At 44.3% G+C, this 25,833-nt stretch overlaps 13 protein-coding genes across 13 annotated transcripts; 5 read left to right on the forward strand and 8 right to left on the reverse strand.

The window, feature by feature from the left end:
* Positions 1-27: 27 nt before the first annotated feature.
* CYBJADRAFT_43217 (Gti1/Pac2 family protein) lies at positions 28-1,281 on the reverse strand. The gene has a single exon (XM_020217701.1). The coding sequence runs from the start codon at positions 1,183-1,185 to the stop codon at positions 211-213; it is 975 nt and encodes a 324-aa protein (XP_020072305.1). The 5' UTR covers positions 1,186-1,281; the 3' UTR covers positions 28-210.
* Positions 1,282-3,866: 2,585 nt separating this feature from the next.
* Positions 3,867-4,396, reverse strand: CYBJADRAFT_166023 (uncharacterized protein). Its single transcript, XM_020214320.1, has one exon. It carries the CDS (start codon positions 4,302-4,304, stop codon positions 4,092-4,094), a length of 213 nt encoding a protein of 70 aa, XP_020072306.1. The 5' UTR covers positions 4,305-4,396; the 3' UTR covers positions 3,867-4,091.
* A 1,801-nt stretch (positions 4,397-6,197) lies between these two features.
* On the forward strand, positions 6,198-6,902 carry RTN1 (Rtn1p; the record flags this gene model as incomplete). The annotated part of the gene is made up of 1 exon (XM_020212209.1): positions 6,198-6,902. A coding segment is annotated over one exon (705 nt), but the record flags the coding sequence as incomplete, so codon positions are not given.
* A 422-nt stretch (positions 6,903-7,324) lies between these two features.
* HEM1 (5-aminolevulinate synthase) lies at positions 7,325-9,144 on the reverse strand. The gene has a single exon (XM_020214321.1). The coding sequence runs from the start codon at positions 9,001-9,003 to the stop codon at positions 7,336-7,338; it is 1,668 nt and encodes a 555-aa protein (XP_020072308.1). The 5' UTR covers positions 9,004-9,144; the 3' UTR covers positions 7,325-7,335.
* Positions 9,145-10,487: 1,343 nt separating this feature from the next.
* YMD8 (Ymd8p) lies at positions 10,488-11,621 on the forward strand (the record flags this gene model as incomplete). The annotated part of the gene is made up of 1 exon (XM_020212475.1): positions 10,488-11,621. The coding sequence occupies one exon, from the start codon at positions 10,488-10,490 to the stop codon at positions 11,619-11,621; it is 1,134 nt and encodes a 377-aa protein (XP_020072309.1).
* A 1,385-nt stretch (positions 11,622-13,006) lies between these two features.
* Positions 13,007-13,592, reverse strand: CYBJADRAFT_43302 (uncharacterized protein). The gene is made up of 2 exons (XM_020217702.1): positions 13,436-13,592; positions 13,007-13,368 (listed from the first exon to the last, which is right to left on the reverse strand). Exons 1-2 carry the CDS (start codon positions 13,489-13,491, stop codon positions 13,131-13,133), a joined length of 294 nt encoding a protein of 97 aa, XP_020072310.1. The 5' UTR covers positions 13,492-13,592; the 3' UTR covers positions 13,007-13,130.
* Positions 13,593-13,830: 238 nt separating this feature from the next.
* Positions 13,831-15,768, forward strand: CYBJADRAFT_166028 (uncharacterized protein). The gene has a single exon (XM_020214322.1). It carries the CDS (start codon positions 14,127-14,129, stop codon positions 15,501-15,503), a length of 1,377 nt encoding a protein of 458 aa, XP_020072311.1. The 5' UTR covers positions 13,831-14,126; the 3' UTR covers positions 15,504-15,768.
* Positions 15,769-15,813: 45 nt separating this feature from the next.
* CYBJADRAFT_166029 (uncharacterized protein) lies at positions 15,814-16,224 on the reverse strand (the record flags this gene model as incomplete). The annotated part of the gene is made up of 1 exon (XM_020214323.1): positions 15,814-16,224. A coding segment is annotated over exon 1 (223 nt), but the record flags the coding sequence as incomplete, so codon positions are not given.
* A 1,346-nt stretch (positions 16,225-17,570) lies between these two features.
* RMT2 (protein-arginine N5-methyltransferase) lies at positions 17,571-20,010 on the reverse strand (the record flags this gene model as incomplete). The annotated part of the gene is made up of 2 exons (XM_020216195.1): positions 17,571-18,965; positions 19,402-20,010. The coding sequence occupies 2 exons, from the start codon at positions 20,008-20,010 to the stop codon at positions 17,571-17,573; spliced, it is 2,004 nt and encodes a 667-aa protein (XP_020072313.1).
* A 354-nt stretch (positions 20,011-20,364) lies between these two features.
* CYBJADRAFT_166032 (uncharacterized protein) lies at positions 20,365-20,865 on the forward strand. The gene is made up of 2 exons (XM_020214324.1): positions 20,365-20,537; positions 20,644-20,865. The coding sequence occupies exons 1-2, from the start codon at positions 20,481-20,483 to the stop codon at positions 20,830-20,832; spliced, it is 246 nt and encodes an 81-aa protein (XP_020072314.1). The 5' UTR covers positions 20,365-20,480; the 3' UTR covers positions 20,833-20,865.
* On the reverse strand, positions 20,846-21,720 carry SOD2 (superoxide dismutase SOD2). Its single transcript, XM_020214325.1, has one exon. The coding sequence runs from the start codon at positions 21,607-21,609 to the stop codon at positions 20,998-21,000; it is 612 nt and encodes a 203-aa protein (XP_020072315.1). The 5' UTR covers positions 21,610-21,720; the 3' UTR covers positions 20,846-20,997.
* Positions 21,721-22,740: 1,020 nt separating this feature from the next.
* On the forward strand, positions 22,741-25,433 carry PKH3 (protein kinase PKH3). The gene has a single exon (XM_020214326.1). It carries the CDS (start codon positions 22,929-22,931, stop codon positions 25,338-25,340), a length of 2,412 nt encoding a protein of 803 aa, XP_020072316.1. The 5' UTR covers positions 22,741-22,928; the 3' UTR covers positions 25,341-25,433.
* Positions 25,420-25,764, reverse strand: SDC1 (Sdc1p). The gene has a single exon (XM_020214327.1). The coding sequence runs from the start codon at positions 25,713-25,715 to the stop codon at positions 25,464-25,466; it is 252 nt and encodes an 83-aa protein (XP_020072317.1). The 5' UTR covers positions 25,716-25,764; the 3' UTR covers positions 25,420-25,463.
* Positions 25,765-25,833: the final 69 nt, after the last annotated feature.

Raw genomic sequence — 25,833 nt, forward strand, 5'->3', positions numbered from 1 at the left:
AATGTACAGCCCGGAGGATTGCGTAGAAATTGTGTACCTTGCTAATTGCTTGATTTTAAGCACCGATGTCTCCTTGAGTCATCAAAGGAAAAAGGTCTTATCGGGCCTGAACGGCACTCTGCATCTTTTGGCACCTCCAATAAATGTATGGCTACAACAGAACAGTGTAGGAGTAAGTGCGAAATAGATTGAAATCGTTGAAGAGTAGAGTCATTTAAAAGAGAGTTTGTCCAAGTGTCTCAATGCCATATCGTCATCACGGTGAAGTCTCATCTTCCTTTGAGCCAAGATTGACAGTTCAACCTGTGCAACAACACCAGGTGAGCCATGTTGATGATAATTCCCGGGCGTTGGCGTAGAAATCGACAAAGGCGGCAGCTGCAGAAGAGGCAGTGACACCATAGTTCTAGGTATCACGTGTAAATTAGAATTAGAGTATGCTGAAGTGTTTTCCAACGCGTTCTTTTGGTGGTGGTGTTGTTGTTGTTGTTTTGTTTGCGGCTGTTGCTGTTCTGCGGAAGCCGCGCTGTCGCTTGTTATAGCCGACGCTGGTTGTGGCAACGATAATGGAGATTCCGGAGATGTCGAATTCAACGGCGAAGACACTGGGGAATTCGAAGATACCGAAGAAAGTGAGGATACAGATGAAACAGACGACCTTGTGTTGCCCACATATCTGCATGCCCTGGATTGTGAGAATGTTGAGAAGGACATCGAAATGAGGCTATCGGCCTGTGGATATATGCTTTGCGGTATCACGATGTCTTTGAGCTTTGGATCCTTTGTTGGATACCTGTTGTGGAACTTTGCAGCGCTAAAGTTCTTCGTCGTTGTGTATGCAATAAGATGAAGCTTGTCACCTTGCATTGTAGTTATACTGAAGCTTTGTTTGATGAATCCATCCGCCTTGTATTTGAAACTTGAGCAGATATCCTCCTTTGTCTCCATCTCTCTGTATGTGAGGAAAGAACCAGTTACTCTTGAGGCGCTCCATGAGCGACCATCCGTCCAGCGGCGCATCTTTGCCTCTCTTTCATTCCAAATGTACACATGTCCTGGTTGAATACGTCTACGGTCTTCCTCTTTCAATCTTCGCTTGATACGTGGTATATATCCTAGGCGTGAAGCCTCCAAAAGTATAAGAGCATCGTGAGCGGTCTGCACAACACCGGTATACGACTCCATTTGCTGATGTGACTCGATAAGCGTCTTTAAACCAAGAAGTGAGTGTATACGAGATAATAACAAACCAGGGACATATTGCTGTATTTATATAGACCTGCCCCCTCTTCCAAGAGTTTTGAAAAGAACAGAGACTCAGGTTACTTCCTCAGCTGCACTAAAAAAACACGTCAAGAAAATGAGCAAGTTCTCTCCATGCAAACTGCAAGTTGTAAGTCAAACTTCAACGCCGATAACTCAGAATTTTATTTTGTCCTTTGTTTTGGGGGGGAAGAGGCTGAAGCTGTGGGAAAAGGAAAAGGGGAACCCAATGCAGTGGCTCCCTCCTTCCTCACCCACGCAAGCCGCTACCCAATGTGTTTACCGGCTAAATAAAGAAGCTTAAATGCGGAAAAGGTGGATTTGGTAACGGGAAGCTGAACGGAAAATTAAGCATGACACAAAAAACAAACACGGACTAAAGATTTAAAAAAAGAACACTAGAGGCAAAACAAGAAAAACCACCAAGGCTGATGATGTGACAAGGGCTAAGTCCCAACGGGGGGAGTGTTTTAATCTGGAAATCAATAATGGTCACCAGTGAATTGATTCGATCTAAATGTTTGCTCACAAATTGACCTATAAAGAAGTATGAACTTATCGGCCGGAGCTTTCTTAACTTGTACACCTCGGTTCTTCACACATAAAAGTTTTTTCGCCAAGCGTGCACACTTTATGTATATGTGGTAACCAATATGTTTCTTTTTTGCTGTTGTACTTTAAGCTTTGGTCTCTTGAGACTCTTGGACTAAAGCCAAGTGTTTTGAAAAAGGGCCTGGGAAATCTAAGCTACTGTAGTGAGTTTTTGAACTGTTCTGCTTAGTTTTACATTCGTCTGAAGGGCATAACAGTGGTGTTAGGTACAATTACATGTCCTTGGCTCGTGGGTGTGTGACAGCCCACGTTATTAGTACAGCTCGGTGTGTGGACTACAGTGCTTTATGTCGCCAACCATAACCACGCGAGTGTGGTAGATACGGAGTACAAGCCGCCAAATGGAAAAAAAGCTTGATATTGGATGTATAGCGGTGGTATCGGGGGATAAAACCTGGAACGTGGTATGCATGAGCGGTTCATCTTAGATGTCATGCGCACATGTTGTCTGAGGCTATGTACCCTAGCAACAACAAGGTCTTAACCGCATTGGAAAGTTCCCCTAAATGATTATACTTCTGACGAAACTAAGATCCCTTAAATCTGATACATCGTATTCAACAGCAACACATGCTAACCCTTCCAGTGATGATCCCCTCCTCTCCACCAAACACAACGCTGTGTACTGACCACGCACCAAGATGTTCGAGATATCCCTTTCGCTGATTAATGCCAACACAAGCACGCACACGAGCCGCTACTGTAAAACATTTGGTCTTGATGTATACACCCTGTTTCGTCATAAGAAGTCAGAGTAAGACCCTGATACTTTGTTTAGGTTTTAGAAGCTTGAACTAGTTAACACGAAATTATAAACTAGAGATGATCATGGAGTATGTATGTGCACCTCACCATGGCACACCAAGATCCTCGTTTGTCTAAGCTTGTTTACCTTTGCTCGCACAACAGCTACATTGAGAGATAGTGCCCTAACTTAGGGTCTAAGTCGTTGCACATCCGGCGAACTGGACTGTGGATTTACAGGAGGACACAGTCCCCAGGCTTAGAAGCGTTGATATCGGGATCCCCTCGATGTGAGGTTAATTGCCGAGCCGCCGCAATATTAGTAAGATTACATAAAGGTTAAAGCTGATCAGAATTGGCTTCTTGGTACTCTACGCTATTCAAAGATGTGACATGGAAGAGCATGTGGACGCACACGTAGTTGGACGTTTGAGAATTTGTAAATATGTTGGAGAGTGACAACATTTTAACGAGCAGTTCCGGATCTGGTACTAAAACTGACACAAGGCTCAATTACATGTGCTAGAACTAAGATGGTTTCACGTGGCTCATTTTCAAGTCGATGTAGATAGCTGAACTTTGCCCAGCTTTAAGTGAAATAAGAAATCTGGTGCCTACTGGTTATTACGTTATTGAAACAACGTACACTTTCCAAAATAATAAGAGAGGGCGAAGTCTGAATCTTGACCGATAAGTACCTGTTTTTACCTGGTGCTTGCTATTAAAATTACTGGTGCTCAATATAACAACAGCAAGTGTAATCTAGGATAATATTCCCAAAGTTAACTTTCTGCTAGTTCAACCTAGATCCGTGGCAACTAACTTCCGTTTTGGAAATTAAAATTGTAGCTTAGCCTTGAAATAAGATAACCCGTATGGTTTATATTTATGTGCCATCAATGATGTTAAGGTTCTCATTCGGGTCCTGTGTAGGGACCTATTGACCTCTGCGACCAGGAGTGTATCGGTTTCTACCTTACCACCCTTCGCATTGTACGTAGATGACCTAACGATCTAAGCTTATTTGTCTTAAAAGGCCTACAACGTGCATATCTGCATACAAAACATATGTTGGAGGTAAGAACAGAGCTTCACTGTTAGAGAGGAAGCTCCCGACCAGTGAACTGCATTGGTACCATCATTTTATCTGTTTTGTCTCAAAACTTTCTCTGGTAACCTCATTGGTCTCGCGTTTCCACCTCACGTTCAAGTAGCAGCGTAAAACTTTAACAGGTGAACTTTCGAATAAAACGGGTGAATTATGAGCAAGATTGACGTTCGAGACAGTTTGCACCCATGGTCTTTTCCTTTCACCAGAACCAGGGAACACATACCTGAACGGCTATCATAGCTTTAAAATACCAAAAGTTTTATGGTCGGCAATTGTATTTAAGGTTTCAAGACTTCTGAAGTGGTTACAATTAATGTCCGATAAAATCCATTGAGTATCTCTTTATTTCAGTGGAATGAGACTACATACTCCCGCACAAGTACACACCTCCAAAGCCCTCAACTAATACAAGATATGCACTACCTAATACGTTGTGAATTTTGATGAGGTGGTTTTTCAGTGCTTTCCAATATTTGTTATACGCTATACTTTGTGAATTGAAGCAGGTGTCGGTACAGTTCACAATATGTGCGTTGGAGTTTTGGATACAGCGTACTGTTTCAGGCTTAGTCATATACAGTCGCCTTTGCTGTGCATGTTATTAGAAATCTCAAACGTCAAAGTCCGCTATCTTCTTACCTTAATTTTAAAGTCGTTAGACTGAGCACATATAAACCATGCTTGTAACTGTTTTCGTTAAATAACAAGTATGTAACTAGGTTTTAGAGTATAGTTCAGTTCTTTTGCAAGTGTAATTGTTATATTGCTGTCATTTGCTGCAATTGTATGTTCTCCTGGTTTACGATCCCGATTCTGAAATCTGGAACTTCTCTGCATCATGAATCTTTTCAGTGTGCAACCAGTGACGAAGATTTGGGTGTGTTATTAATGTACCTTTGAAAAGGCAAGAACATAGGTTGAAATACGACTTATATCCAAAGAGTGTAGCTGTGTTGTGTAAAACTGGTTCAACTAGTACAGTACTTTGTAAACAACATACGCCGCATATTGTCAGGTTATGCATGGTGGATACGTCTGTAGTATTAGATGCTTCAAGATAGTAATGAGTGTTGTTTGGTGAGACATTAAACATAAGTCTAAATCACGTGAAATTATACAGCAATGTGTGGAAACGAGTCTCAACATCGACGTTGTCCGATAAATAATCTTGAAGTACTCCTTTGATTTCTTGTATTGAGCACCTCCGATAACTTAAAGATGTAACCCCCACCTATTTTATGGGTGTTTCCCGGTTGGATCTTTTGTTAGGAAAAAAGGTGTAAATTTGTCTCTTAGACAGGCTTCGTCTCGATGTATTTGGCGAATTCTGGCAATAAAAAGGTGTGTGAGAACATACAAGTTACAAGTTAGAACGGAGACCGCGTCTTTAGAGAAACAATGCAGTTAAAATTCATTATCAGCCCAAATAGACCTGGCTTCATGTTTTCAGCTCAAATTATAGGGAGAAGTCCGTTCTATATATTTGATGCTCTGAGTTGTAAGACACGTTAAATATAGGATATCGGTTAAAGGAGTTAGTGACTATCTTTGTTTCATTCTGACCCCCCCCCTCTTGCAACGGTTAACTATCAAAAAGATACATATGATCACGTGTCCCTCTGTCATGGAGTCCACATCTCGACGGAGCCATTACTACCACCAATAAAACCCAATATAAGTGTGATTCAACCACTTACTTTTGACACCATATACGGTACGCACATTACACAGTCCAATTGGACCTCACAAACCTCCGAGAGAGCAAACTGAGCTAATAGAACCAAATTGTCCTACACTGTCAACCACTGTACCCTCAACACCACCATTCTGAATCCCTTCACTCTCCATTAAGCGTGTACGTCCATATACTCCAAGACGTGGGCAGTAACGCCATTTGGAGTACGCTGTGCTCACTTACAAATTGCAAATGTCCCACTTCGCCTCCTCAGCGGTGAAAATGTACGTTGAACGTTCTTCCATGCATGGAACAAGAAGATGGCACGCAACAAAGAGACGAAACTAACGAGTCTTTCGCAAGCCGCGGTTAATTTTTCCACAATTGATGGTTGCATTGCCCGGGTAACTGAAAAAGCAGTGGGAAAAAAAAAAGAGCAAAACACTGCGAATCAAAAAGTGGAACGAAAAAAGGAAAAAGAAACACAAGGCGACCGGCGCAGCGCACAAAAACGAAGATGAAGGAGGGAAAAAATGGCAACCTAATCAGCGAAAATTAATAAAGTGAAAAAAAACTGAGGATTTTAAACGAAAAGTGTAACGATTAAACGTCATTTGTGTGGCAAAAAGGAGTTATCTTATTAACACATCACTCTCAATTGATTGTTTGATCTCTCAGAGTACTTCACGCGATAGAATATTCATTACTTTCCAGTCCAATCAACTACACAACCGATAAGCCATGTCTGCTCCTGCTACTACTGCTCAGGCTCCAAAGGCCATTTTCCCTCCTATTTTAACCTGGAAGGACCCAGTCAAGACCGGTAAGGTCTTCGGTACCATCATTGCCGCCTTGATCGTTCTCAAGTCTGTTAACTTGCTCAACTTGTTTTTCCGTATCGGTGCGTTTACCTTGGTTACCTCTGCCGTTGCCGAGTACGCTGGTAAGTTTGTCACTGGTTCAGGTCTTGTGACCCGCTTCAGACCAGCTTACACAACAGTCGTCTCCACCAAGGGCCAAAAGGCCCTGGAGTGTTTGGCCAACAGATTGCCAGCTTTGGAAGAGTCTGTTCAGAAACTCATCTACTCTGCTGACATTGAGAAGACCTTGAAGGCTGGCGCTCTCTTCTACATCTTGTTCAAGATCACCTCGTGGTTGTCCCTCAACACCTTGATCTTCACTGCTACAATCCTCGGATTCTCCCTCCCAGCTATCTACGAAAAGAACCAAGTTCAGATCAACGCTGCTGTTAAGGAGTTCTCTGCTTTGGTTGGTGAGAAGGCCTCTGAATACTCAAAGGTTGCTCAAGAAAAGGCTGCTCCATACATCAAGCAAGCCGATGAGAAACTTGGTCCAGTGTCAAAGTTCATCAAGGAGAAGTACCAAGTCAGAACTGCTGGTAGTACTGTTGGCTCTACTTCCTCCAAGGCTGCTGCTGTCCCAGTAGAGACCACTCCAGTTGCTTCCACAACCTCTGGTGCTCAAGTTGTTCCAGAAGCTGCTGCTAACGTGAAGGCTACAAACCCATTTGAGACCACTACAGGTACTACTGAGTTCCCATCTGTTCCAGAGACCAAGCCATTGTTGGAAGAAGTTACCGAAGCTGCTAAAGCTCAAGGCGTCAACATTGACGAATTGAAGGAGGCCTCCACTAACTTTTAAAGCTACTGTTCTCTTATATAGGCACATATATATGGTGACAAATCTATCTTGACGGACGAAAAACAATCACGCCGTCACCATCACCTTATGTAGTTCACAAATGACTGTAAAGTTTGGTATTTATAGGGACAATTATTGTCTACAAGACTATAAAGAGATGAATTGATCAGATAAAAACAAAAACCGATACAACCAAAGCGTCTTATAAGGAAGGAAGTAATCAATGGCAATCAGTATTGGAAAAAAAAAAGAATATCAAAGGTCATCCTTAAGCTTTAACACCAGAGGACACTTCCAATTGCTCAATGATTGGGTTGAAAACGTTTTTGTTCAAATCCTCTTGAGTGTAAGACAATTGTTGTTCAGTCCACAAGTTTGTCTCTGGGACGTAACCTTCAACACCAACGTTACACAATCCACCTCTAGCTTCAAGATCAGAGATTCTTGGAAGATCCAAGGTCTTGTAAACGTCCTCAACAGCTTCGATCAAGATATCAGACAACTCCTGGTGATGTCCTGGAGTTGGTGTAATTCTCAAACGTTCAGTTCCACGAGGAACAGTTGGGAAGTTGATGGCTTGAACGTAAATTTTGTGCTTATTCATCAACAAGTCAGACGCGGCTTTGGCCTTGGCTGCATCACCAACGACAATTGGAACAATGTGAGATGGGTTTGGCATGACTGGAACGCCAATGGCTTCCAATTGATCCTTAACGTAGGTTGTGTGGATTTGTTGCAATTGTCTATCCTTCAAGTACGATCTTTGGTAACGGATAGCTTCAGCGGCACCAGCCATGACCGCTGGAGGAAGGGAAGTAGTGAAGATGAAACCAGGGGAATAAGAACGTAACCAATCAACGATAGCTCTGTTGGCAGCAACATAACCACCGACGGTACCGAAAGATTTACCCAAAGTACCGGTGATGATATCAACACGGTCCAGAGTGGTTTTGAAGTCTGGGGAACGGATACCAGAAGCTCTGTGCGCTTCAAAATCATAGTGCTCAGCAACACCAGCACCGTGTGGACCGTACAATCCAACAGCGTGGACCTCATCCAAGAAAGTGATACAACCGTACTTCTCAGCCAAATCACAGATCTTTGGAATGTCGGATACTGAACCAGACATGGAGTAAACCGACTCGAACGCAATCACCTTTGGAGTAGACTTTGGATACTTAGCCAAACGCTCCTCCAAATCTTGCAAATCGTTGTGCTTGAATATCTCCTTCTTAGCCTTAGAGTGTTGAATACCAACAATCATGGATGCGTGGTTCATTTCATCGGAGAAGATAACAAGGTCCTTCATCTTTTGACCCAAAAGGGACAACACAGCATCGTTGGCAACATAACATGATGAAAACACCAAAGCTGCCTCCTTCTTGTGCAAAGCAGCAAGCTCAGACTCCAAGTTGATGGCATGTTTGTTGTGGCCGGCAATGTTACGTGTACCACCTGCACCTGCACCGTATTTTTGCAAGGCCTTTGCCATGACATCGATAACCTGCTCGTTCTTGGACATTGCGAGGTAGTCGTTTGAACACCAGACGGTGACCTTATCCTCTTCAACTGCACGATGGGCCATAGGGAACTGTTTGGCCAATCTGTTGATATTGTTGAAGAATCTGTAAGAGTTGTCATCTCTCTTCTTAACAACTTCAGACTCGAACAGACCTTGGTAGTCAAAGGAAGCCTCGTTAGAGGCATGCTCTACAGGGTAGAAATCGGTCTCCTCAACCTCCGCAGTGGCAACCTGAGCTTTTGCAGGCTTGGACGAGGAAACGTAGGAGCGTTTCGACTCCAGCGCTGGTCCCATCACAGGACATCTAACAGCCTGGGCCGAGAGAGATGAGCCATCGATGGCACGGATGGCCTGAGCAGAGCTATGCTTAAAATAAGGACAGAGCTTATGGGACTGACGCGCAAGTGCTTCCATGGTTACTTCAAGGATTTTGTACCGAGGGAATGTAGACCGTGTGTGTTTCTTAAACAGAAAATACGACGTATGAAACCGAGGGAAACAATCTCTTGTGGAGAGAAAAGGGAAGAGCCAACTGGAAAAAAAAATATAAAAACTGGATTGTTTGTGCCTTATATGTAACTGGACATTTTTCCTTGATCGAGGAAATTTTTCAACAGACATTGTCCGCCTACGAAAAAAAATGACACTGCGAACGGCTGAAACGCTGAAAGGGAAACGAGGAAATTTAAGCTTAGCAGTTTCTATGTGCGATGGACCCGATTTCATCCAACGCTTTCAACGGTTCTCTATACGCCATTGTTTACGTTTTAGTCTCTTGGGCGATGGTGAGAGAGATGTAACGAGTGGGAGCACAGAGCAGACGTTCTCTTACTTGCTTAAACAACTCTACTTGGTTGATACTTGCACAGTGAGTCAGCTCGTTCTACTCACGCTGGTGCACCAAACACCGACGCAAGGAAAAATTTAGCTGGGCTCACCTGTAAATCTGAGCGTGTGCACGCGGATTAATAATAAGGTCCTGTGATTGGTTGTGGGAGCGAGGTTTATGGACGCGGTTCCAGATCCCACCTAATACAGAGGCTATATTCTCCGCACCTTGGAGTCATTCGAGCTTTAGAAGCGTACCGACAGTGCTTTAGCGTTTGGTATTGTGCCAATACCAAAGGCTGGAAGGCACACTGTAGGAACTGTTTTTGTCTGTAGGCGTGTATTGGGAAGCATCTCATCTTAGGCTCAGGCCATTTCGTGGAGAATGAGACTTTTTTTTATCCATGGGAAGTGCCTCAAGGACTTAATTAGGCCCCTCCCCCTTTGCCAATAGGTCTGGGTGTCTGGGTGAGTTGGTGAGTTGGTGAGTTGGTTTCTAAGCAAGTGGACTTTTCCAGATGCCATATTCACTTGAGATGGCCTGGTGGTGAGCACTGGTGGACAACTGCAAATGAACGCTGGGCCCATTTGTACGGGTTTACATCTTTCAAGCACACAACAAACCGGCCAAAGTAACGACATACAATTCGGTTGATGAGGATAATGCTTTTTGAGACAGGCGCACGTGACTGAAGGGTCGGAATAGCTGGCAGGAGATCCGTTAAGGACACGTCCCCGCACGTCCAGGCTGCGCTTTCCGCGACTCTGTACAAGGGCACCTGCTTGTGTTGTTGTTGGCGTTTGTGCGTGTGTGTGTTTTTTTTCGAGTTAGTGCTCTAGTTCTCAAGACCCCAAGCGATGGTGTTTCTCAAACAAGGGGGTGTGGAGTCAGTTTGAGAACAAGGGAGTATATACAATAAGCTTAAACAATGCAAAAGCTTAATAGTGTTCTGAAGCTCAACTCTTCGCAGACTGATATCCATAGAAGAACGTCGCAATTGCCAGATATTTCTGACGGGACGCTTGATGGCAGCCCATTACTACCCTCCTCCAACAATGAAGATGTCCTAATGGAAGGCAATGGCGGATCTGAAGAAGACGATACGAAGCTGTCAAGTAATACAAAAGTTGCATTCATCACAGAGACAACGGTGCAGATCATAATCTGTATCCTCGCGTGGTATATCTTCTCCCTTTCTATTTCACTATACAACAAATGGATGTTTGACAAGTCACAACTTGACTTCCCATTCCCAATACTCGTCACTGCTTTCCATCAGCTGTTACTGTCGATACTTTCATTCGCCGCAGTGACGTTGAAACCGTCGCTCAAACCTACAGCAGCAACTGAAAACCGTCAAGGTGTAACTTTCTACCTTACACATGTGCTACCTTGTTCCCTCGCGGCGGCTGGTGATATAGGTGCAGGAAACGTTAGTTTTAGATACATCACTTTGAGCACTTACACAATGGTTAAATCGTCGTCGATTGCATTCGTCTTGCTCTTTGGTGTCATTGCGAAACTGGAGAAATTCTCAATCAACCTACTAGGAATAGTGTTACTCATGAGTGTTGGTGTCATGTTGATGGCAGATACAGATAAACCAGATGAAGAATCGGACAATGGTGATCAATCGACTTTTATGCTGGGATTTTTTCTGGTGTTACTAAGTGCATGTATGAGTGGTGTAAGATGGGTCTTTACACAGCTTCTACTATTGAAAAACCATGATAGTAAAGTGGCACTCGACGGATCGAAAAAGGTGAAAAATCCGATTTATACAATCTATCAACTAAGTCCGCCAATGGCTGTTGTGCTGTTTATTGTTGGATCTGGTGTTGAAGGATTGGGAAAGTTCTTGTCAGATGACATTTGGGCTGAAAAGGGAGTGTTCAAGTCGATCTGCCTCTTACTGTTCCCAGGACTTCTTGTCTTCTTCATGACCATTTTCGAATTTGCCATTTTGCAGAGGGCCCAAGTAGTGACTTTAAGCATTGCTGGCATTTTCAAAGAGTTACTCACAATCGTGGCTTCAACTTTCATATTCGATGATAGATTGACTTTTATTAACCTCATTGGTCTTTCCATAACACTTTTGGACATTGTATGGTATAACGTGCACAGATATAACGAGAAGAAGCATGAATTGGAAAGGCAAAAGTCTCTCGAACGGGATGTGGAATTCGAATTGGAAAACGTTTAAGGCGATGACATAGACGATTATATACAAAACCGATATATACTTTATAAACCTCCAGCTAAGGTGCGATACCCTTCTTTCATTTTTCAAGAGAATCTAAGCTGTAGTGATCAACATCACTTGGGGCCTGCAACACGGATGCCCATAATTCAAAGTCAGGATTACGAAATATACCTAGAGTAATGCGGCATACAAGGCAAATGTCAACGACGTTCACATAGAAGCCTGAATTGTTTTCTCAACTGTTCACCTGGTAATCTAGGGAGAAACAAATAAAGATAAACGCCGAATCAAACAGATAGCGCGAGGATATACCATGTACTTCTCCGTGGAGTCTCAAAATGCAGCCTGAAGAGATCAAATAAAAATACTATGGGGATTAATTTGAACGGATGATATGAGAAATATGTCAATGTAATTATAATATTAGTATGATTCTATCTAAACAAGTTGAGGTTAGTGAAATTCCAAGCAGTTGGGAAGTTTTTTCATTATAGTCTTTGTATATTCCTTCATTGAATTTTCTTGTAACAAATAGACGTGTCTTTTTTTAAAGAATTAATAATTCAACAAAATTCAACCTACAATTTCTTTCAATTAGTTTGAACTGATCTGTTCATTTACACCAATTTAGTATACTTCTGAAGCTCGAGTAATTCCTAAACTGAATTGACTTAAATTGATACACAATTAGTAGTTAATAAGTACGCTTATTAAATCAAAGACTATACATGGTGTCCGGATGTCACTGTGTTCAGGTAGCATCTGTAACGATTATCCGCGTGTTTTCTTAAAGCAACAAGTATGATATACAGCGACCCACGGTATCTTGATATTCTAATTGGATATACCTGACTTCGAAGACTAGTATGTTGTATAATGTTAGTGGAAGATAGTACATCCCGGCGCGCAGCCCATCAGAAGAGGCGGTCAAAATAACCTCTCAACAAAGGCGTTTGCATCTACAAAAATAAGTACACATTATTTATGCGTTTTACAATACAGCTATGTACGGTAATGGACATCATTAAGGTCACTTGGCCTTCTATTGGTTAGGTTGATAGCTCTGGATAAAAAATATCACCATTTGCATAATGCCATTTAGAAGCTGGTTATACATCCCACTTGACTGTAGAACGCATCCTGTGGATAGGAGGACAACGCACTGTGAAGCTCGAAGGAGATTGAAACTTGAAATTATTCACCAGTTAAATGCAAACTGTATACGCATGAACTTCCATAATTATCAGTGACTTTATTCAGCTCAATTCTTCAATTACCAAGATTGGCACGGACAGAATCCATGAGTCGAGTAAAGTGTATACCTTGACAAACTTCAAAAGCTGAGCACTACACACCTGAGCTATCTAGAAGTTTTCTTGATTGAAATATTATAGATGGATTCTTCTCATGCTGAAAGGCCGTTACAGTAACTGTTTTTCTCGATAGCCCTAAGTTATAGGGTCGAGCTACACAAGGAAATGTGCTCATGGATATCGCATCTCTTCCCAGTTAATCTAAGATATGAGTGGAAGTTTGTACAGTACAGGTGTTGCGCAAACCATAAAACCGTTGGAAATTTATGCAAATTGACGCATTTGGTTCAGGTTTCGTGGGACAAACAAAAAGGGCCAGAAACGGACAGACTGTGGACATCCTGAGATAGAGATAAGCGATACACAACTCATGGAGCTTGGGTTTGCTCCTGCTTGAAATGGAATCGGCAATCAGTTCAAGCCAACAGTGTCGACTTAACAGTGGTCAGTATACATGGTGTGCTATTGTTGTTTGCGCAAACTATCGGCAAGGCATCATACTTTTGACATCTTTTTTTACCCCTCCAGTAGGGGCTGGTGCCACTTGGGGAAATCATTTGTAGCTGCTTCTGATTTGTCCCGAAATTGAAATTTCAGGACAAACCTTATGGACAACATAGGGAATCAAGTGGCGATGTATGGATGTTTATCTTTTTTCTTCTTCAAGAAGTCGGGTACATAGCGCCTGAGTGGGTGGATGTCTCTCTAAAAATGGATCAACGGATAAGCCTATTTGTCCACAGTCTTGTGGCCTTGCTATAATTGTCCGTCCAGACAAAAAAAGAAAAGTGTGCATAGTTTGGGTAATTACAACCGCGGGTGCCCGCGCGCGCACAAAAAATTTTTCCTGAGGGGAGACGGAAAAGAAAAGAAAAACACACAAAAACTTTCGACAACGAGACGCCCCCTTAAGAAAGAGTTCAGGAGAATCAAAAAGACAAAAAAAAACTACACCCACCCTAAAACAACCTCACTTAAAAACAAATACCCTTCAACAATCAAACGAATTACCAACCTTTCTACATCTTTGCTCAAGTGTTAACACGTGTACTATTTGAATGGCATTTGAACATCATCACTTTTAACTGTCATATATACTTTTAGAGGCTTAAAGATTCCAGAGAGATTTGAACAGGGAGCTCTCACACCACGACACTATATACTTGAGGTAACGCAAACACACACACCAAGAATGCTCAGTTTGGCAAAGTTGCACCAGGAGGATAACTCCAAGATGAGTGCCTTGATCACAGGGTTTGTCGACTACATCAAGAAGTTCACTTTGTTAGACCACATTCTTCCAAAGGGCAACAGCAATAGCAAGAACAAGACAGCAGAGGCTTCCAAGGACACAGCGGCTGTTGAAGAGAAAGCGGCGGCTGAGGAGACCAAAGCTGTAGATGACAAGGTTAGTGTTGATGAGACCAAACCTGGAGCGCTATTCCCATCTAAAATTGTTTTGAAGAATGACGACTTGTCAAAGTCAAGTGCTGTACCATGCTCAACACATGGCGGGGAAACTCTGATGAAAATTGAAAATGAAGATGGGACGATAAGCTGGAAGATGAACCCTGAGACAAGAGATGGGTCGTCTATGATGACTTTCTCGAATATCACCTCACCTTTTATGACAACGTCAGGATTCCAAACGTTCTCCCCTATGAGCAATGCACATATCATCACAGACTCACCATCACCTTTCACAGCAGCTCTACCAAAGAAGATTGATACTCTGCAATCTCCAGCACATTCTGTGGATTCTGATTTACCAAACCCTGAGTTCTTTGACATTGCTACACAGCCTAATGGTCTTCGCACTGAATACCATGGAGATGACGAGGAGGATGGTGAACACTCCACCGGTGATTCTAACGGTGATTCTTACGGTGAAGCTAGCAGTTGTTCCAAGTCCAAGACCAAGAAGACTTACACTTGTGAGTTCTGCGGTGCCGAATTCAGAATCAGAGGTTACTTGACTCGTCATGTCAAGAAACATGCCATCACAAAGGCGTACGAATGTCCATTCTATGAAGAACATTCTGAGAACAAATGCCACCCTTCAGGAGGATTTTCGAGACGTGATACATATAAGACACACCTTAAAGCTCGCCACTTCAAATACCCACAAGGTACTCGTTCACAGGACCGTGCGAACACAGGAGGTAAATGTGGTATTTGTAACAAATACTACGAATCCAACGAGGAGTGGGTTGAGAAACACATTGAGAGTGGTGAGTGTGAAGGTCTTCCAGAGGGATACACAGCCCGTGCCAAGAACTCTAGACGCAAGAACTTTGAATATCCAAACCCAGCACAGATCAGCCCTGTGAGTTCGCATTCAAACGATTCTCCATCAACTTCAGGAGAATCGCCAGCTGTGATACACCAACAGCTCATAACACAGGAGTCTATTGGCTTGTCAGATGAGATAGCGCGCAGTAAACAGCTGTCCTCAGCCTTGCAATTCCCACAGAGATACAACGATTACGACAACAATGATGAGTTCTCTCTGGATGTGGAACAGTCTATGTCCTTCCGTCCAATGATGAGCCAGGAGTACTACTCATGATTAGTTGTTTGTCTTTAATATGTGTTTTTTTGGGGAATTTGAATTCAATAGCTGTTGAATATGTCTTACTTGGGGATGCTGGCCACTCTGATAGTGGGAAAGTTGATTAATGGAGTCAGAGTGTTTTATTTTGTTCTTGTTCTGTTCTTGTTCTGTTCTTGTTCTGTTCTTGTTTTGTTCTTGTTTTGTATTTGGTTTGTCAATGCATGTTAATAATAGGTCATGGTATTTTTTAATATATTTCATATTTCTAAAGACGGGCGTCTCTGAACAGTTTCTAACGTAGTTGCAGTATATACTACACGGTGAATGGATCCGAATGCGATTTTGCACCAATCAATTATTGTACATAGGAAGAATCGAGCTAGAGCTCAGATCAGAAGCGCAATTGCACCAGCAGCAACACCAAACAAGGCGCCGGTGTTTGCAAAGTTTGCGTTTGCCCAAGCAACAGGGACAGTTGTATCGGTTCCAGTTGGGGCGTTGGACGTGGCATCGGTGTTTGATGCCGTTGAGCTTGTGATATCTGTAGTGTTAACCTGAGCTCTGGCACCACAGCTTAGGACCAAAAGAGCAGAAGACAGAGCGATGAGTCTCATAATTAAGCGTAGAATGTATAGGGCTATATATATTGTACAAAGGAAGCCTTTTGAAGAAGAGTGGAAGGGAACAGCTACAAGAGATATTGAACTGCATTTATACTTCCCAAGGAAGAAGCAGATGGACTCTACTTACGCCTGGGACTCGAGAAGGAGTCAGTGGATTGGTATTCCCTTAGTCAGGGAAAGGATCTAATCACCAGTTCCTGAACTGTTAATGTGCTGTAGTATATAAATAGCAATTCTCAGGAAATGGTCTTTCCCCATGCGACGCCAATGGCGGGTTTGGCCATAGCCCTGATGTATCATCGTTTAAGCTATAACTAGCCGAAAATTCACCATGAAAGGGTCCCCTACATGTTTGAATGTAGATTCTAAGGCAAAGTCAACACCGCTGAGTAGTGATTTTCTACAGTTGGCCCCTTTCTGGAGCTACGACTCTGGTGATGCTTCTTTGTTACTTACTCCAGAGCTCACAGACTGCGTGGTCTTTTACAGCGCTGCCTTCGCCCGTAAGCTGTGAGTGCACTTGATAGGCTGTCCACCGCTCAACCCTCCCAGAAGATTGATGGCCTCGAGAGGCTTGGACAGGGTTATAAAGGCGTACTGAAGCGGTAGTTCTCAAGGCCCTCGTGGGCTGAGTGGATGACCTTCTGTGCCATTCTGGCTTCTTTGTGTTTTCACAGACTATGTAAACAGGCGAGGAGCCCGCTGATTGAACTCGTGGGCGCTTCAGATGACGAGGACCAGGCGGTCCAGGAGAAATGCTACACCGTCTACCGAACGAGTTGTTGGTGCAAGTAACAAGATTCTTATCGGTGGAGGAATGCGTTGTATTGGCCAGGGTTTGTAAATGGTGGAAGCACATAGTTTACCAAGCAATTTACAGTGAGCTCCATATAGTTACAGCGCTCCTTACAGATCAACACGAGTGCTATTATGCCCATCCGTTTCAGCTCTGTCCATCCTCCACTGGTAGCATAACAGTGATATCAGGGCTCTATTGTGTTCTGAAGTTTGTGTCGTGCATAGAGTCGTTTCGATGTTACATCAAATGTGTTCGATTGCATCACATTGTCTATGACCATTCGATGGCTCAGGAAGCGATGGAGTTGTGGAGTGAAGACTATCACCGTTTGGTTAACCAAAGGTCACTCTACAGTATCAACACATACAAGGGGATGGAAGGTACCTTGGCAAGGTACCACATACAGTTGAGCCCAGGATCCCACATCAGAGACATTGGATATAGAGCGTGCAAAAGCAACACCTCTAGATCAACAGATAGGTCACGCTGTGAACGCCACAACAGGATATCACACAAGGGAACACTTCAAGTATTTGCAGACGTAATGTCTTTAAACAACTCTGCGGCTGTTGAGTTGAAGATATATGACGCTTCTCACGCTTTAGACTCTACACCAGAGGAGGCATTGGTTAAAACGTTAGATTGCTATCGAAGTATGGGCTAATCTTGGAATTTAATCTCTGGATGGTAATATGTCTTACATCTCCAGTATGCTCTTTTGATTCCATTCCATTCGCTCTCTTCACTCTGGTCAAACTCTTCACCTGTTGTAGCAGGAGTGGCCAACTCTGTATATTTGACCTCCAGCCCGTAGTTTGCCATGTCAATCTCAACGATTTTCTTATAAACGTCGTAGATCACTTGTCTATCTGCTCCTAGACCGTTAAAGAAGGAAAAGACACCACTTGGTTTCAGCAAACCGACAATGAGATCGTACAAGTCCAACATGTCACTGTAGTGTTCGGAATAGGTGTCGTAATAGATACCATTGAAGAACACACCTTGGTTCAACAGCTCAGGCAAAGTATCCTGCCATCTCCCTTCCAGAATCTTCACGTTTGGCTTTTCATACCATCCATCTTGGCGCAGTTTAGCTAAAACATCTGGATGAGCCTCAGATATATAATGCATAGTTGGGTTCTTCTCTTGAATCATTGTATCGATGATACCCATACCGAATCCAATGTTCAAGACAGTTATGTCTGTGAAGTCCGACTCGTCAAACTTCTCAGGATCAGTGGCGAACTCTCTAACGGTGCTGAAGATTGTGTCACAGCCTGCCTTCATGAGTTCACTTTCCCAGTCCATCATGACACCGTCTTTGTTGTCCTTTGTGATAAGAGAACCGTCACGGTATTCCAGTTTGGTCTTCAGGTAGGTTGACTGGGTATTTGCGGGGTCTTCGATGAGGTCTTTTCTAACCTGTTCCAGCTTCTGCTGGTATTCTCTTTCCTTTTCAAGTGCTTCTTCGTTGCTTGAAGGCTCATCATTTGAAGGCTCATCATTTGAAGGCTCGTCCTTTGCGGATGCCTCCTCATCAACAAGTTCCGGGACCTCACCGTCTTCAAAGTCACTCAAAAACTCTATATCATCATTCACTTTCCTCAATAGCAACTCTGCCCTTACACCAGCATCCACTATGGCGTTGTAATATTCAGAGTTGTGTAAGCCTCTGCGGAACAAAACGTCACCGGGAGTATTACCTTCGTTATCGATGAGATTCCAGCCCGCACCCCAACTGAACAGTTCACTAATCATCTCCAATACGATTAACTTTTCTTCAGGTTTGATGTCATCTGGGATAGAACGGCAGATCAAGTGCAATGGAGTAGTTGTTGATTCCAACTCCTCGTCTTCTTTTCCAGCCAAGTAGTTTTCACACTCTTCAACGGTATACGTAGAAGGAATACCGTTTGACAAGAAGTACTGTAACTTTTCCACGTACGACTTATCGATAGGTCTTGCAGTGAGATGGCACAGCTCGTGTAACTCAGACATCTTTCCAACTTTCCTGTTATTCCTTGTGGAAACGATGATGAGATGAGATGAGATGAGCTGCAGAGACGAGGATTAACTCATTGAAAATTTTAACCCCGGCAGTTGCGTAGACCACAGAGAGTGACACAACGCCCATTAGACAGAACAGAAGGGGGGCATTATTCAGTTAGAGATGTTAGTGTTATGGATAAAACTACTGTTGTGAATCAATTGACCATTGCTCGTGACGACTATATCACGTGCAGTACTCTAATTGGTTTCATTTATGGGTTCCCTGTGCCCTCTGTGATGCCCACGTAGCTCTCGACAAGGAATTGGCACAGAGCATCCGAGTTGGGCACTCTAAGCGGGACACCACACACTGAGCGGAGTGGGAGAAAGAAGGGCTACATTTTGTTGACAGAGTCAAATATAGAATGTGGTAGTCTGTTAAAAGTATAATGGGGACAGATTATGCGTTGAATCTCTTCTCAGCCTCGGCCCAGTTAATAACGTTCCAGATGGCCTTGAAGTAGTCAACCTTGACGTTCTGGTATTGCAAGTAGTAAGCGTGCTCCCAGGCGTCAATGGCAATCAATGGGACGAACTGAGGACCAACGGTATCTTGGTTAGCCGTGGTGACAACCTCAACTGAACCGTTCTCCTTGTTCTTGACGATCCAGGCCCAACCGGAACCTTGGATACCAGCCAACTTGGAGTTGGTGAGGGCAATCAGCTTATCAAAGGAGCCGTACTCCTTCTCAACGGCTTGGGCCAATGCGCCGGTTGGCAATTGACCACCACCTTGGGAGACTGGGGCCAAACTCTTCCAGAAGATGTTGTGGTTTCTGTAGCCACCACCGTGGAACTTGATGGCTTGCTGCAACTGGATGGTCTTCAAGACATCACCGGCAGCCTCCGCCTCGGCCAATTGAGTCAGCGATGAGTTGTAACCGTTGACGTAGGTCTGGTGGTGCTTCTTGTGGTGGATCTCATTGATCTGACCAGAGATATATGGCTCAAGAGCATCGTAGGCGTAGTCCAATTTTGGCAAGGTCACGTTGGTTCTGACCATCATTGGCGCTCTAAGAGCCTGGGAACGCAAAGTACGGACTGCAAACATCGTGTGTAGACTTGAGTAGAATCAAAGAAACAAGCACTGGGCCGTGAGATTGTGAAAGCAACAGAACAAGAAGGAAGGGAAAGAGAAGAAGCAAAGAACAACAGGGAAAAAAATGTTTCCCCCTATTGTCCGCCCCCAGAGAGAAAGAAGGGCAGCTTAAATCCGTGTTGACGTCAGTAGAAAGAAAAAAAGACTCAGCGTAACGCAGGCTGGGGCCCGGAGCCTGTTGTCGGTGTTCGCGGGATTCCGCTGGCGGCGGCGGGAGGGGGCCTCTGTGTGTGTGCGCCAGCTTAAAAAGTTCACTAAAAGATCAACACGTTGCACTTTGAGGTGTAATGGCATAATACGAAGATATGATTGGCCGGTTAAACGAGAGGGGAGATTCCATCGCTTTAAACTGAAGCTCAGCGACGACGGAGGTGTGACCTGTGCGCCGTTTTTAATAGCATAGAAATACGCTCTAGTTGGCGATGCTCTTGCTCGTAAATGCAGCACTGGTCTACTACACAGTGTGGGTGTTTGTACTGGTGAGTTGCTGTTTGCACGTATAGTTGTGCATTTTACACCTCTGCGTGGCTCCTTTTAACGCTTGTGCGAATACTAACAGCGTGGCGAAAACCGCACCATCAACAGCCATTCATAGAGGCAGATTGGGTTCACAGTTGCTTCCCAGCACGGGAATGGGCTATTAGGTTCCCGCTGATGCTGTTGCTTTTCGCATGGACGGTTCTGGGTACGTACGTGGCCTACGTGTTTCTGAAGGGCAAAGGACGAAAAGATGTGGCAAACGGTGGTGGCAGTGATCAGGCGTGCTCTACGTAGACAGTGTAATGATAATGGTGTGATAAAGTATAAGGGAAGGACGAACAGCGGAGAAATAATCTTGTTTGAGTTCGTGTTCGTAGCAGCAACGTGTAGAAGAAGAGAACTAAGACTGCCAGTGCAAGTGTAGCCTGGGAGTGTTGGCAAGAGCTCAAAGCGACGGGCTCAATCCAAGCCGGCAATCAGTCTACTCTCAGCCTCGTGCCAGTTAACAACGTTCCAAATGGCGTTGAAATAGTCAGCTTTGACGTTTTGGTATTGCAAGTAGTAAGCGTGCTCCCAGGCGTCAATGGCCAACAATGGCGTGTACTGTGGACCAACGGTATCCTGGTTTGCAGTGGTGACGACTTCGATGGCTCCGTTCTCGTTGTTCTTGACAACCCACGCCCAGCCGGAACCTTGGACGCTGGCAAGCTTGGTGTTGACAAGCTTAATCAACTCTTCGAAGCTGCCATATTCGTTCTCAATGGCCTCAGCCAATGGGCCAGTTGGATACTCACCACCACCTTGCGAAACTGGAGCCAAACTTCCCCAGAATAGGTTATGGTTTCTGAACCCACCACCGTTAAACTTGATTGCCTGTTGCAACTGGACTGTCTTAAAGACGTCATTTGCATTCTCAGCATCGTTCAATTGGTTGATGGCTGTGTTGTAGCCGTTGACATAGGCCTGGTGGTGCTTTGTGTAGTGGATCTCGTTGATTTGACCCGAGATAAAAGGTTCAAGGGCATCAAATGAATAGTTCAGCGGAGGAAGCGTCAGTGGCGTATAAGTCATTGCTAATGGTGTTTGCATACAGGCACTGAGCACACCACATGCTGGTTCCACTATCTCAAGGAAACGTATGCTTTATATAATGGTTGAGAGTGGAATTATACTGCAAACAGGGAACAGAAATGGAAACGCATGCTACGCTGAAATGGTACACTTATTAGCAAAACGCAGTTGAAGATCTTTCGGCCACATGGGTGCTGACAATTCAACGCAAGTGCCTTCCCTTCGTTCAATTGGATATTTTCTAAACGTCCAGTCATATACCTTGCCTTCATAACCGTCGGCATGCACTCATGACTATTCATAAGCAAGGTGGTAATGCACAAGTACACAGTGGATAACCGGATTCAAACCAAGCGCAATAACAATAAAAAACAACACACATCAACAGCAAACTGGCTCAACGAGTAGAGACCAATTGGAATGGCAACAGCAGCTAGCACTACATACAAACGTGGAGATCCTCATCGTATTGGGATGCATGTAGCGCAAAGCTGGGTGCATCGTGTCCTTCAACTGACGCATGATGACTCGGATTGATGAAGCTATTAGTCATCCCAAGCCACCTCTTTCACACTTTATTTTATTACACCCATACGTCTCCTGTGCAATTGTATGCCAATCAAGCTAATTTAAGCTTAACGGACGTTGCCCAGCCCTATCTAAAAGATCAGGGGAGCTCAATCACATACCAAGATGAGAAAGGTGTTTATGCAAGGTCCTAGGCCCCCGTCATAATGCAGTGCTTGTTAAAATTTCCCTCTCTTTTCCCGATCGGAAGCTGGGGCCAACAACCGTCACAACTATCAAATACGATTGAGCTGAGGGTGGTGGACCGGAAGTGAATCCCGTACTTGCTCAGCTTTCCAGGCGTACTTTCATCTAATGCGTATAATGAATCCCATTCCTTCTAACTAGACAGCTGGCTTCCTTGCAAAGACCTTGACGAAGTGTACGGCACGGGCGTTGGTGTATTAAGCGAAAAGCAAATCTTTGCCGATCAGATAAGTCTGAAGTGTTTTCCGCCACGGGACACACACACAGGGACGGTGGAAAAACATCAGCTGTAAAAAGTTCCCAGTTCGAATCCCAGCAGTTGCGTCTTCCGAGGATCAATTTCCACTTCTGGTTTTTCGTGATCAGGAAAAGAACAACAAATCATCCGCATTGGGCCAGAGAAGCTGATCACAGCAAAAAGAGTGGTCGTGGGTCCCCATACACTGATCTTCGTTATTCCCCAGTTGGCTGTGTCTGATCTGTAATCATTGGAGCTACGATTGGAGCAAGAGAGAAGAGACGAACCAGGAACACAGCTGGACATCATGGCAACACGGAAGAAGGGAGTGGATGATTTCCAGTTTGGTAGCCGGCTTGGTGAAGGGTCCTATTCACAGGTGTTCAAGGCCGTTGACAAGCAGTCGAGGAAGGTGTATGCAATCAAGATCCTGTCGAAGAAACACATTGTGAAGGAGAAGAAGATCAAGTACGTTAACATCGAGAAGTCCACGCTGAATAGGCTGGGCCATCATGCAGGAATCGTGACGCTCTACTACACGTTTCAGGATGAGAATTCTCTATATTTCGTCATTGACATGGCCGAGTTTGGTGAACTGCTCACATTGATCCGTAAATATGGGTCACTGAGTGAGAGCTGTACCAAGTACTACATGGTGCAGTTGATAGATGCGGTGGACTTCATGCATTCGAAGGGTGTCATTCATCGTGATCTAAAGCCTGAGAATATCCTCGTCAATGGAGACATGCGTCTCATGATCACTGACTTTGGTGCTGCAAAACTATTAGACAGTGATGATCTTCAACGAAAGGATCCTAATGAACTCTACAGCGCATCGTCGTTTGTCGGCACAGCAGAATACGTATCGCCAGAATTGTTGAAAGACAACAAGTGTGGGTTTGCATCGGACGTATGGGCGATTGGCTGTATTCTGTATCAGTTCATAGTTGGCTTACCGCCGTTCAAGGGCAAGACAGAGTATCTGACATTTGAGAAGATTGTGAGCCTCAATTATCAATGGCCACAGTACTACATCCCAGACTTGATAAAGGACGTTGTCTACCATCTGCTACAGCTGGATCCCTGCTCAAGGCTCACGATAAGGCAATTGCAGCAACATCCATGGTTTGCACATCTACAATGGGAGAACAAGTCACAGATATGGGGTGTGCCGCCGCCAAAGATGGAGCCTTACAACCACATGCTGGAGCAGTTCACACAGTCAAGTGCTCAATTCTCTCAGCTGAGAATAAAGAAACAACCTGCTAGTGCCATGAAGAAACAGCTGTTGAACAATACTATCAACCAGATACGTAACGAAAGCACTGGAATGCTCTATAACGATAGTCCCATGAAGACCGCTCTTCCAAAAGTGAGTCCTACGCAAACGTCGCCCACGAGACTAAGGGCACAACAGCCAACAGCACCACCATCGGTATCACCTTTACAGAAGCGTCAACAACCGACTCCAGTGATGGCACCGTTGGCATCTAACTCTCGCACAAATGGTGCTAAGCCACAGGTACAGATGAGGAGCACACCGCAACATCAAACGCAACCACAGCCAATATTACAGCCAAAGTTACAACCCCAACCACAGCAGACAATGTTGTCACAGAGGAATGGCAATCAGCCAAAAGTTGTGTCACAGGCACCAAACACGAGCAAGGCTGTTCCTAACAATGCACCATTAATCAAGGTTCCACAGTACATTGCCGACAAGGTTGAACAACAGCAGCAGCATCAGCAACAGCAGCAGCATAATAATGGTACTAAGAAGCAGGCCCAACAACAGGCCTCAGCTGCTCCTAAGGAGTCACACAGACCAGCTGCTAGACCATCACAGTCGCAAACTACACCATCACAAGCACCACAGAATAAGCTCAATGGGAGCTCCACTGTTTCTCCACCAAATATTCCACCACCAAAGCTATCAGACTCCTTATCTTCCTCAAAGGTGATATCTATCCCAGAACAGGTGCTGAAGGTACTACAAAAGTCCGAGCACATCATCAAGCTGGATTTCATCCACATGTCAGAGTTGACATCAACGCAGTGTAACATTAAGAACTTTGAGAATGCAGGGCTAGATGATTTAACCATTCATAAGATTGTCAAGAACAACCAGACCACGCTTCATACCAATCTAAGGATTTATGGACTGGCTATCACAGACTATGGACACTTGATATTGTACCAACAGGGCAAATTGCACACTGTTGTTGACCTGGTTATTGACCTCACAGATAAGCTATTTGCCATGTATGACTACGAGTTCGACGAAGAAGACCAATCTGGTTATTTGATATTGGAGATGATTTCTAAGGATAGATTGATATTCCTCTCACCACTGGTCTCAAAACTCAAAGGCTGTGAGCTTGTTGGTGAAGATATGACATGGGTTGAGGCGCTGATGAAGACCAAAAGGTTGTTGAAGGATAGATCACCGAACACATCGTCTACTCCAAGTTCATCGGGCTCTCCGGCGCCGGCATCCAGGTCATCAACCACATCAGCTTCGAAGCCACGCTCTCCATCAGTGAAAACGCCTGGAACACCACCACTTCCTCAATCACAGCCACAGCCAGAAAAGACCAGAAGAGTAGCATCAAGCAGTATGAACACCGGCAAACCTCGTCCTACACCAGAGGCAAAGATGGTCCAAAACAAGAAGTTCGCAGGTGGAGCAGCCGCAGCAGCGTTTAGAAGGATGAAATAGAAACTTATTCCCCCCTCTCCAATCGTCATGTTCACGCTGTTATCGTATTCAGTGTATATTTCTACTGTAATAATGATCATTACTCGTACAAGATTATATTATCATTCGTATACACAAGGCCGTCTAGTTCCCATTGCTCTCCGATTTCTCGCCACTCTTTGATATCAGATATTCTCCCAGCACGCGCAACGGGTCCTGTGGCTTCTCTCTGACTAACATCCTCATACCTTCAAGTAACGTTGGCGTGACGTTTTCGTTGATCCATTGTCTAGTTGGAGCACCAGCATTGAGGTCCGCACCTTGCGGTATGGTGTAGTCTCTATGCGAGCGAGCAGTTGGTCCCGGAGTAGTCTCTTCAGGTTCTGTTGATTCCATACCTAAGCGATGACGACGCAGTTGTGTCTTGCCTTGTCCAATAAGGAAGTGCTTGTGTGGTGAAGTTATAACCACACACCTTCCGCGAAACTTTGCCAGACGGTAACTTCACCACTCA

This window comes from Cyberlindnera jadinii (genome assembly GCF_001661405.1).
Source record: "Cyberlindnera jadinii NRRL Y-1542 unplaced genomic scaffold CYBJAscaffold_2, whole genome shotgun sequence".
Lineage (NCBI taxonomy): Eukaryota > Fungi > Ascomycota > Saccharomycetes > Phaffomycetales > Wickerhamomycetaceae > Williopsis > Williopsis jadinii.